Here is a 12,252-nt window from a genome sequence, read left to right as displayed (position 1 = left end):
GGTTAAGTAGCAGGAAATTGTTCCTGGCAGCCAAGTGCAACACGACTGGACACTGTTTCACAATATGTTCCACAAGACGGGAAAACATTCCTTTACAATTCATATGAAATGAGATGAGTAAGAGGGGAGTGGACAGCTCATCAGTTAGTCTCAAGTGGTCCGGTGACAAAGTCCGACAAGGCAACGGAACAAAATGTAGGTTTGCACACAGCTTTCTGCCTTCACACCTGACTGAACCGCTCATAGTCAGAACTCCCTGAACAATACTATGCTGAAACACCACTTCCCAGAGGAACATGCACACATGCACTGTTCATATTTAAATAGGCCAAAGCAGCCTTGGGCACAGAGAAGCAGGCTATTGGTCCATGTTTGTGTGTTTAGTCTGTTTGTCTGTCTGGCATCATTGTGAGGAGCGTCTCAGATTAGTTGACCACATTCTGTCTAATCACATTGTAAGACCCTGGCCTTGTGTCTGTCTTCCCTCACATGCTCTCTCTGTTACTGCGATGTGCGTGTGCGCGCATTGATGTGTATCTGACCACAGTTACTGACCTTTTGCAGGCGTGAAACCTTTCGGGTTCAAAGCTGCAGTGGTGACCGTTTATCCTGTAACACAGGTGACAATTACACAATGAACTTATTTTGATACAGACTCATTCTGATATGTTGATGTTTGAATTTATGTAACAGTAAGCTTTTCACTGTTGTGAGCAACTCAAACACAATACACCTTTAAGAGACAGATACTATGTGATCCTAATAACAAGTGACAAATAGAAACATGTTGCTACAGGCACTGGTGGGAATATAAAATACACCCATGGGTGCAGTCATGATGGTCAGCTTAACACAGCCTCTCTAGGACAAACTCAAGTATCAAGTATCTTTTAAACACTCATTGAGAACAATGAAGCTGAATTTTACTTGTAGATGTGTTGTGTTTAATTTGTGTGTATGTGTCCCCAACCACTGATCATCAGCAAACCATTCATTGCACTTAATTCCTTCACCGAAATCTGTTGAGATAAGGATGTCTCAAAAGAGGCCTTTGTTTTTCTCTAGTGTTCTCTCTCTGCGCAGTTATCTGCAGGTAGACCTGCTCTAATTGGCCGTTCACACAGAAACAGCAGCTGTGAGCAAAAGAAAAGGATCTTTCATAAAATTGTATTTGTTCTTTGGAGGCTCAGGGTTGAGGATATGTTGTTGTTATTTGAGTTATTGCTAGTGACTTTTTGTTTAATTTTTATAAATAGTGATACATTTCTGCCATCTTAGTATAGACATTCTTTTAATCAATGTAATTAAGTGATGATGTCAATAATCTCAATTAAATGCACTTATTAAGAGCTTATGCATTGTTTCTTTTCCTTGTTGGTGACTATGCTGGAACCGCTCACTAAGCCTTTGTAATTTAATATGATCAGTGTTTCAAACCTAGACTCTTCTTTTCAAAGTAAAACTTTCAGTTTGTTTTCTTAATACCTGCAGTCAGGATCTGTTAGCTGGGTCCTTGTTAGTTCTGGTTCTATGTTTTCCTGGAAAAAATACTAAAGATTATATTCCATCTTGCCTCCGTCTGAATCAGGCATCCTGTACGTTACAGGACAGGCAGGACGTCTGACTTATGTGTTCCGAGGGTGAGTCAGAGGAGGCCAGTGTCAGCTGGCTTTTATTTATCTGTCTCATGATGTCTACTGTCTCGCCTGTGTGGTTTATCCCTCTTACTGGGAGTGATGCAGTTTTCCTCCCTAACTGTCTGGAATTCACCTCCAGACAATTCCGTAGATTCCATGAGAGAGAAATCTTCCTGTTTCAATGGAACTCAGAAGAAATAGACCGGTCTGACAGTGCTACATTGTCTGAGTGATGAAATGGATATTTTTTTCACTCACTCAATTATTCATCATTTAAATTCTTACATTACCATTGCCGTATGTTTCCTTTGGTAATACCCTGTGACACACTCCCTGTGCCTTTACACCAGCCAGTGAATAATTTACGTGTTTTGTCTCAGAAGGCACGTTGTGTTTTTTTAGGCTGTCCAGACATGCATGGTGTGTTTCTGAACTGCATAATGATACTAGACTCTGAGACTCTCCCTGTCTGCCCTGTGCTGGGGGCAAGGACACTGAGAAAGTGTGGCCTGGTTTATTCATAGTACTCCACACACTATACTGCTAATGGTCTGAAGCCTAAGGTATTGTTAAGGAGACTTTCTTACATTAAGCACATTCTTGAGTCTGCTAGTGTCTGACTTGCTTATTTCCCATTGTTGTTAGAGTATGATTAAGGATGCCCTGACACTGTGGCTCTCCAGCTTGGTTTCTTAGACACCAAAAAAAGCCATGATACAATACATGGTCTAGATTAATGAGGTAGTTGCCAATAAATTCTCAATTTTTTTCATCCGAGTGCTATCGAAGCATGATTTGTCCGTCTGTCTTTTTTTTTTTTTACTAGCAGACTGAAGCTGCATCACTTGAGTCGGGGATAAAAGCTCAAAGACGTTATGAAGAACCGCTCTTATTCACAGACCAGGGTCTGATGTGCTGTGACAAGCATTTATTTAGATTTGGTTAGGAAGTGCTATTTCCTTTCTTACCATCCAAACGTTTTATCATTTTGCTACTAAAGCAATGCACTATGCATTATGGCTGTAATGCAATTTTCAGTAAGGTTCAGATTTTCCTCCTCATGTTGAGGCAAAACTAAAGGAATAATGAAAGCTGAACTCAAATGACGTGGCCGTCATTTTTTAGTCATAGACTGAGAACAGTGGGTAGTCTAAACCAAATACCAGACTTCCCGTCTTGCGTTGTCATCCATGCGATCCCCAGACTGGAATACAGCTGTCTGTTTGTGTATGTCTTGGTACAAATGTTTATACATAAACTTACTTTTTTACCTCTGAAGTGCAGCGGTGACGTAACGTCTCACACTATCACAGTGAAGCATTCTCCCCAGACCCACAAATTGGGAAGGAAGCAGTACAGTTTATATGCATGTTGATGACATTGGGTTAGAAGTGTAAAGATTTGCCAGCATAAGGAAGGTTTAGAAAGTCAATATAGTTGTTTTTTTTTGTTTGTTTTTTTAACATATTGGATCAAATTAAACTATAAGAGAATGCATTTGGTCCAGACTAAAGACAATCAATAACACCAAGGTGTGTATAGGAACTGAAGGACTAAAACAATCTTATTAAACAATCTGGGCAATTGTTTGGCTAATTAGCACTTGACTTTTACTGTAATGACTTGAATTAAAATGGCAGTTTGTCTTCTTCTTTAAATTAGACACAAAGAAAATATGAATGATTTTTAAACCAGCTCGACCTATTCATGACAATATTTGTTGCTGTAACATCCACTATCAAACCAGCAACCTCTGAATGTCTTTTGTCTCTTTCCTGCAAGCTCTCTTGTGTTACTTGCGACCGCTGCAGTGCCAATTCCACCCTGCCACGACAGATGGGGTCCTGTTCGTCGCCTACCGCACGTCAGGCAGTCAGGTGACCAATGGAGCAAGCAGCGGCAGTGTGTACATGAAATGGAGTTGGATCCCACGGAGACCGCCCTTTATCTGTGCCCCGTCCGTGAAGCACGACACTGGCATATACCCAGTGTGCTGTAACACAGACTACTGCAACAAAGACCCTGGCACAAACCATACCTGGTAAACACACACACAACACACACACCACACAATCCACACACAACACTACACACCTTATATGTTCTAACTGAGCTTCCGTCCTTCTGTTCAGATGTGTTGGCTTAGACTTTGCACCTGTGTAACAGACTGGCAACGAAACAGGACAAAGTATTAAAAAATGTACAGCTTCTGAATTCAAATGGTTTCCCCTTTTCATTGTTGCATTTTAAAACAGCCACAGCACCATAGTTTATGAAAAAATGTATTAAATCTAAACGCTCATTACGAAATTATAACATTATTTCGTTATGATGCAACATAGTGCAAGTCTTTTGTGTTTATTATGCATCAGCACAGATTTGATCTAGCTTTTTTATTCTTAATCATCCTAATTAGGTACTGATCCTTGGGGGAGTGGTGGTGAGAAACTATATTGATTCACACATACATCGCATGCTGTCTGTTGCTAATCAGATTCAAAGACGTTCTACAGGGTGGGCCATTTATAATGATACACCTTAATAAAATTGGGAATGGTTGGGTAACATTAATGTCTTGTGTGTGGCACATTAGTATATGTTGATGGGGCAAACTTTTCAAGATGGGTGGTGAACCTGGTGGCCATTTTGAAGTCGGCCATCTTGGGTCCAACTTTTGTTTTTTCCAATAGGAAGAGGGTCTTGTGACACATCAAACTTATTGGGGATTTCACAAGAAAAACAATGGTGTGCTTGGTTTTAACGTAACTTTATTCTTTATAGAGTTATTTACAAGTTTCTCTTTGGTTCACAGTCACCAAGGTGTCGAAGAGGTTAACACGTGATGAGCGGATCGAAATTGTGTTGATATCTGGTGAACGCAGTAACCGGGTCATTGCAGCAGATTTTCAATGCAAGACACCCTACGAGACCACCCATCTCCCATGCTACAGTTAGCCAACTGCTGGCTAATTTTCATGTAACTGGTCAGTGTTGTGTTTGAAAAAATGTGGATGCAGAAAAAATTTCAGTAATGAGGAAATTTAAGTGGCTGTCCTAGCTTCATTCAGCAAGAGCCACAGCGTAGCACTTGCTGCATGTCACTAGAGCATTCCTAGATGACAGTTTCCTACGAGTTTCTTTCTCCAGTTTGATACGAGATGTGCAGCACCTGAAACTATGGATACTGGAAGCCTGTGCTGGATTTCTCCCGCGGTTGTTGCAATGAGTGTGTGAAGAGTAGGAGAAGAGGGTTTCATTGACAATCTAACTAAATGGGTAGCAATTGAACACATTTTATAAGTGATCAGAAACTTGTAAATAACTCATAAAAGAATAAAGTTACGTTAAACCCAAGCAACCTCATTGTTTTTCTTGTGAAATTCTCAATAAGTTTGATGTGTCACATGACCCTCTTCCTATTGAAAAACAAAAGTGGATCCAAAATGGCAGACTTCAAAATGGCACCACCTATCTTGAAAAGTTTGCCCCCTCACATATACTAATGTGCCACAAACAATGTCACCAACCATTCCCATTTTTAAGGTGTATACATATAAATGGTCCACCCTGTAGTTTCATTTTCTTCCAATAATGTTGACAACCAAAAGGCCGGAACTCACAGGCTCAGAGTAACATGGACAACATACATGGATCTTGGTTACCTTTGCAGGCAGTGTTGCCTTTATTGTCTTAGTTTTAGAAGGAGTTAGGATTTAAACAAATTCATGATGACTGAGGGTAATGATGAGGAATCTGTGAAAGATATCACAGACAGAATGGTGGTTGTGTAGGAGTACAACAAACCCTGGCGCTGATAAATGAGTAGCCCAACAACAATGTTGGGAGCAGCCATGTGAAGATCAACAGACACTAGCTTTTATCAGCATATAGGGGATTCCCATGTATCACATGTTTTTTCCAGCCAATACCATTATGTGGAAATACTTGAGCCACCTTTCAATATTATAGTATTATTTGTTATTACCAAAAATCCAAAAAGTGTGAATAAGGACCAGAACTCAAAAAGGTCTGTGTTCTACGTTACAGTATTGCATTGTGTACAGCCCCAGCCTTTTCCGTTCACAGAAGATGTTCTTGAGTCTGAAGATAGTCACACAGCCATGACTTCTATGAGGTGGTTTAAACTTACAACAAATACTGCTTCTTAATAACAGTGTTGACATCACTCTTTATCTGTCTTTATAAATTCATGTAGCACCTGTAATAGAAACTGGTTTCTTTTCTATTAATTTATTTGCTTGAAATTACCTGGTGTAACATCCCAGATTTTATAACGTGTGAAATGAAGGGTATACAAGACGACTGATGCCGTCTATCCCTTGCAAGCACAGGGAAGGTATTTTTTCTTTTGTGCGTTGCCTTCTTCTTTTCTGCTTTTCTTTTCCCTCTATGCTCTCTGCCTCACCCCGCTAGTCAAGGCAAATGGCCTTTTGCTCCATCAGCTCTCCTGCTGCAGGTTTCTCCATTAAAGGAAGTTCATCCTTTCCACAGCAACCTCAAGGGCAATTGTTTGCAGTTCCCGTTTTATAAATAAATGTGTATAGCCTTAAAATGTTACTTAATAATAATTTTCTGCACTTTTTATTTCATAGAAAAAATGTAATTGAATTAAAGACTGCATTCAAAAATACCTTATGAAACCCCAGTGATAACTTTCACTGAATAGCATTTCAGCGATGACTAGTCGTGATCGATTAATATTTCATTGGTCAACGTATAGTAATGTGTCAGCGTCACCAGGGCATATTACCCAAAACCCTTCTATGGCGAGTGCAACTGCCTTCTCTTGCAAGCTCAAAATGCTTACCAGGAATATCTGTTTTTACCAGCGTAAGGACAATAACTGTTTTTAATTCATCTGGAAAGTTTAATGGTACCTGTGACGCTCTGGGCTTTTACTTCTGTCGAAAACCTGTAATCACAGCCACAATTACCTCCTCTTTTCTCTGAACTTTCTGGCCCTCCTGCATCTTTTTTTTCCTTTTAGTTTTGTGAATAAATGTAGGATGTCAGAAGTGCCAGGAAGATCTGATGGGGGGGGGGGGGGGGTAATTTTTGGTCTATTAGGAAACAATATCACACTTAAAAATGAAAGCCGCCATGTGAACATGATCCTATAAAACATCATCTGTAGTATTGTGATTCATGCCTCACTGAAATCTGTTTTTTTGAATATAGTTGCAAATGAATGTGACTTTTCCTTGAACCTTTTCTCTCCACCTGTTTTTCTGTTTTGTTTTTTTTTCTTGGTTTTATTTCACTTTCTTCAGCATCTTTCATTTCATTTAAATGGTTTGCAGGTGTGCATGTACACCACCTGTTCTGTTCCATCTGTGCCTTAATCATTACCTTACTCTCTCCTGGACTTTTTTAAAATTTTTATTTGAAAGCTGTGTGTCACATATTTTATCTTACTCATAAATATTTATGCTTCTTCCGATCGGCAAGTTGAAATTAAATCCACAGATTTATTATAGTTATAACTGTGTTTACCTGCTACAAATGGATTAGATTTCATTTGTCTTATCGTTAACCTGCAACTAATTATAATAACTAATTATAATAAAAAAATAAAATGTATTATTTATTTATTTATTTATTTACTTACTTACTTACTTACTTACTTACTTACCTACCTACCTACCTACCTACCTACCTACCTACCTACCTACCTACCTACCTACCTACCTACCTACCTACCTACCTACCTACCTACCTACCTACCTACCTACCTACCTACCTACCTCATGTCTCCCTTTACAGTGCCTGTGTGCCTTTTAGTCATCATCTCAGCTGCTTTAGCTTTCACTTAGATTACACATGGCTCTACTCTACTGGCATTTTCTCACTTTTATGTTCTTTAACAATCTTTAATGGTTGTTCCACAAACTACAGCAACTTTGTAGCAAAGAAATTATTTACTTTAATAAATGGACCCATTCCAACATGTCAAAATAGCCTGTTAAGAGACCCCTATTACCCTACTTTACAATCCAATAGGACCCACACAAAGCATGTACATTAAACACTGGGTCCTTTTGGATTGTAAAGTACAATTTGCACCAATATTCTAAATTGCTCTACAAAATTTTAAATACCATATAAGCATCACAAATCTATGTATAGAACTATCGTGTTTAGTCAGAGCGCATTCCCTGGCTGGTATTCTAATTGTACTGGTCATTTATCTTATATGATCCACACATTAGCCCTGCCTGCCACCTAGTGAATATTATAAAAAGGTGTCTCATACAAACCTTCACTTGAGTAAAGCATGCTTAACCCCACAGTGGTTGCGAGTCCCTGGCCTCCCACAACAGTATATGTAGAAGCTATAGGCTGCAAGATGGTCTTCCCACTTTATATATGCTCTGTTCTCGCTGTAAAAACTATTCAGTGTTCATTTGCATTCACTTTAGTAGATTGGTGGAGGCATTATAGCTGCCTCTTTGGACCATGTGGGATTGTGTGTGTATGTGTGTTAGCTACAGGCCAAATCCCCCATCAGCCTAGCAGATGGAATGTGTCCTCACACCACTTGGCCTGTTAGCTTTCTGGCTCATGTGTGGCAGTTTAGTCTTACCACTTCCCAGTGGATTCTGACCTTTCCAGTAAACAGTGTGTGGCTTCATTCAAGCGCTGGTGATAAAATGTGTTTGTCCATTAGCACTTTAGGTTCTGCATAGATACTATGTAACATTGGGGGGGGGCATCATGTGGCTTTACCTCAAATCCCAAACAACATGTATTGCCAAAAATGCCAGCTCTCCAGGACTAATGCAGCAGTATGTTGTTTTAGTTCTGAATGAATACTGGTTTTGCTCAACTAACACTCCTTTCACAACATTTGAAGGGTAAATCTACCTCTAAATCAACTAACCAACTACGCGTGGGACAATTTAATGTAATTTTTTCTGTCTTCTTTCTGTTCTGCAGTCCCCACAGAAAATCCTCCTCCACTGGGTCCTGTGGCCCTCGCAGCAGTCATTGCCGGCCCTGTGTGCTTGTTCTGCCTGCTGCTTGTTATAGCATTCTACCTTTGCCACAGCCACAGGGGCCTAGCAGCTGGGGGTGCTGCCCACCATCACCACCACCACCGAGTGCCCAACGAAGAGGACCCCTCAATGGACCATCCATTTATTACTGTTGGAACAACACTGAAAGACCTCATTTATGATATGACCACCTCTGGCTCTGGATCAGGTAGGAACCCGATATACAGTTACAATGCTGGTATTAATGTGAAAAGAGCACTTAATAAGTCATACAGGGTAGCATAGCAGTTATTACAGTTTCAGCAGAAAATCTGTTGAAGGATGTGCCAAGTTTACAGACAACAAACTCTCTAAATCACTCTGCAGAGCTCTGACTTCCTGCACAGTATTTCTGTAAGGCTCTGTCACTTTTCCAATTCCCATTAAGTTTCCAGTAAACAAGACCTGACCTCAGTTGTGACAAGTCCAGATTATCTGATTGGGTTCAAAAAAGGTTAGGTTTGTGTTTGTGTGTGTCTAATAGTGTAGAAGGTGCAGGTGGCACTAACCAGGCAGTACATCATCACAAAAGAACAGAAAAAGTACACAGAAAGTTTGAACAGCGAACTCAAATTCCTTCTCATTCTACATGACAAAGATTTCTGTTTTTGACTGCAGCACATAATTAATTGTTTTTTTCCTCAAGATGCTTTCAGTGTTGCTCTTTTCTCTTTGTTCGACTCACCTACATTTTTACAGCTTATGTTTTAGTGTCTTACAGTAAGAGCTCTATATCTTACTTGTTGTATACAAGAGGGATGTCTGAAACATAAACACTAATACTCTATATATCAATACAATACAGACAAAAAAATCAGAAATTTATACCATTTTACATTAAAATGCCAATTTGTGTTGGCAGAATTTTTGCAGGCTGTTTAATGTCCTTGCTGAGTCACAGTCTGTTTGTTTATAATTGGAATAAGAATTTTCATTCAATTTTTATCCTGAGCAGTTCTATATAGAAGATTTTATTATTCATTGTAATAATTTAGTTTTTATTTCATAAGGATCTTAAAGCTTGTGTTTTTTTTCTGCTAAACCTTTACATTTTAGATGTTTTTTGGAAATTCACAGCTGTACCATAACGTAAACCCTTTGCGCAATTGTACCTTTAGGTTTGTTGTCTGATCTAACCTTACTTAACGTTCAGGAGAATAAGTATTTCCTGTTTCCATATTTAGTGACTAGATCAAGAGGTAACAACAGATGAAACAATTCTGAAACAATTGTTGCAGGAGATTTGACCTTCTAGGCAGAGTTTAATCATATTTAGGTGATTTACAATGGACGTTTCCCCTGAACAGGAGTTCAGTTCAATTCAATTTTATTTATATAGCACAAATTCAAACCGTTCAAAACAATCTCAAGTATACTCATGTATAATAGTAGTAGTAGTAGTAGTAGGAGCCCTTTTCAGCTTTATAAATTTCTTTCCATTTCTGTCTTGTCTCTCCAGGCCTACCACTACTAGTACAGAGGACCATCGCCAGGACCATCATCCTCCAGGAGAGCATTGGCAAAGGGCGTTTTGGAGAGGTGTGGCGAGGCAAATGGCGTGGTGAGGAGGTGGCCGTGAAGATCTTTTCCTCTCGCGAAGAGCGTTCCTGGTTCCGTGAGGCTGAGATCTACCAGACCGTGATGCTAAGGCATGAGAACATTCTGGGCTTCATCGCTGCTGACAATAAAGGTGAAAAAGTAGATTGTTATGTAAACCATCAACGTATTAAGATATGCAAGTTTATCATGCTAATGGTTCGGGCAAGGAGCAGTGTTGCGCTGATTTGAAGTGCACAGGCTGGTTTGAAGGTGAAGGTAGCGCAGACAAGCGCTAACTTTGAATAGACTAGATGGCAGACAGTGTGGGGGAGTAAGAGTTCACACTGAAACCTGAGCAGATGTTACCACACGCTTCAGCAGCGGGTGAGTGAAACAGCCCAGGAGCAAATACACGTTTTGTGTTTATTGCACTTTCACTGACAGGAGATTCTGCCTAGGATGTGATGTCGTCATGGTGACAGCTAGGCTTTTGTATTAATCCCCCGCCAAAAAAAGCTGTAATATGTTTGTATGCGCAATCACATCAGAACACCATAATTGCAGAAACCCAGTTCACTCAGGCTTTCCAGTTTGGTGAACTGTGCTTAGAAATAGACATGTTTCGATCAGCGTCGGAAGTGAGTCAACTATAAGTAACACAAATCAACTCCCTCACAATCTAATCACTGCCATTTATGTTTAATATAAATAAGTGTAAACAATCTGAAGCCATAGAACTCATTTTAGGCACTAACAAAGACATTAACCTCCTTGCTCTCTGTGTAGATAATGGGACGTGGACTCAGCTGTGGCTGGTGTCGGACTACCACGAACATGGCTCCTTGTTTGATTACCTGAATCGTTACACCGTTACCGTGGAGGGCATGATCAAACTGTCCTTGTCCACAGCCAGTGGCCTCGCACACCTTCACATGGAGATAGTGGGCACACAAGGTGAGACGCACTTACATTTGGTCCCAGGCAAAAATACACTATGGGGATACTTCATAAATGTGGAAACCATGTGCCTGAACCAGATTAGGCAGCCTTATTTTCTGCGTATTACAGCCAACCAAAATAGGAGACGGTACTTTGACTGAGAGACTGGGGTCTACCCAAGTGAGAGGAAACGTTAGTCTGAGCCCTCAGTCTGTATGGCCTGTGGCCTAAAGGCACAAAGGCACAAACCCCAACTCAATTACACTTAGATGGGCTTTGTTTAAATTTTTATATTAGATAATTGTCCAAACTACTGAATAGTTAGTGCAGTTGCAGTCGTTAATTACTAAAGATGATATTCAAGATAAGAAAAAAAATCTATGTTACACAGTTATAACAATAACCGTAAGTAATAATTTTAATCGCAACTGCAGTGACATTAAAAAGAATCACCCTATGCTTCCCTTGCTTTCGCTCAAAGGCATTTCTAGCCCTTTCGCTGTGTACTTCATAAGAAGTAGGGTTGCATACCATTTGGATGGAAAAAACGTCATTCAGTTGTTGTTTAAAAATAAGTGAAAGACTGAAGGTGAACAAAACTTTTCATATTCATCTTTTATTTATGCATTTGTTGAATGGAGTGCTCGCTCATTTCCATCGAGTTCCTACTTTAGGTGAATAATTAGTCAGTCGTTCAGCATCAGTGGTGTTATGGTTAAGTGTTTAAGGTCAGGTATTGTTATTTATTAGATAAACGTGTGACATAACCATGTCAGGTCTTCATTGTGGAGATCCAGTCTGGTCTACCAGACCAAACTTTGGCATTGATGTTGAGGAGTTGACCTGTGGTGCAGCTGATGTCAAATGGTAACCTGCCTTTGGAAATGATAATGATAATAATACTAGTCTTTGTGCTAATAGTGCTAACTGTTCTGTGCACCCCACAGACTAGGAAACAAAGGCTCTGAAACGCAAAAATCCTCTATCTATATTTCAGTCCATATTATAAGTAGTAAATGTAGTTCTATTGAAGTTTAGACTCTTAAGTGCAGAAAGTTACGTAACTTGTTAATTCTCACTAA

The 12,252-nt window shown here is 39.7% G+C and overlaps 1 protein-coding gene and 1 long non-coding RNA gene across 3 annotated transcripts in view; both read left to right on the top strand.

The window, feature by feature from the left end:
* tgfbr1b (transforming growth factor, beta receptor 1 b) overlaps nt 1-12,252 on the top strand; it is a 38,680-nt gene that overhangs the window by 15,118 nt on the left and 11,310 nt on the right. The window contains exons 1-5 of one of the 2 annotated variants that reach the window (XM_055508134.1): nt 3,536-3,678; nt 5,119-5,129; nt 8,592-8,861; nt 10,152-10,382; nt 11,018-11,185. In XM_055508134.1, the coding sequence (XP_055364109.1) occupies nt 3,548-3,678; nt 5,119-5,129; nt 8,592-8,861; nt 10,152-10,382; nt 11,018-11,185 (811 nt within the window). In that variant the 5' untranslated portion in view covers nt 3,536-3,547. Of the gene's footprint in view, nt 1-3,535; nt 3,679-5,118; nt 5,130-8,591; nt 8,862-10,151; nt 10,383-11,017; nt 11,186-12,252 lie in introns of those variants that run through there. The other variant, XM_055508133.1, reaches the window with a different exon arrangement.
* On the top strand, nt 3,732-4,991 carry LOC129603981 (uncharacterized). The gene is made up of 2 exons (XR_008694483.1): nt 3,732-4,151; nt 4,450-4,991. It is a non-coding gene; the product is annotated as an uncharacterized LOC129603981 (long non-coding RNA).

Source organism: Betta splendens, chromosome 4, assembly GCF_900634795.4.
Source record: "Betta splendens chromosome 4, fBetSpl5.4, whole genome shotgun sequence".
NCBI classification, from domain to species: Eukaryota; Metazoa; Chordata; class Actinopteri; order Anabantiformes; family Osphronemidae; genus Betta; species Betta splendens.
Note: the sequence above shows the minus strand (reverse complement) of the source record. Positions and strands in the feature narration are given on the sequence as shown.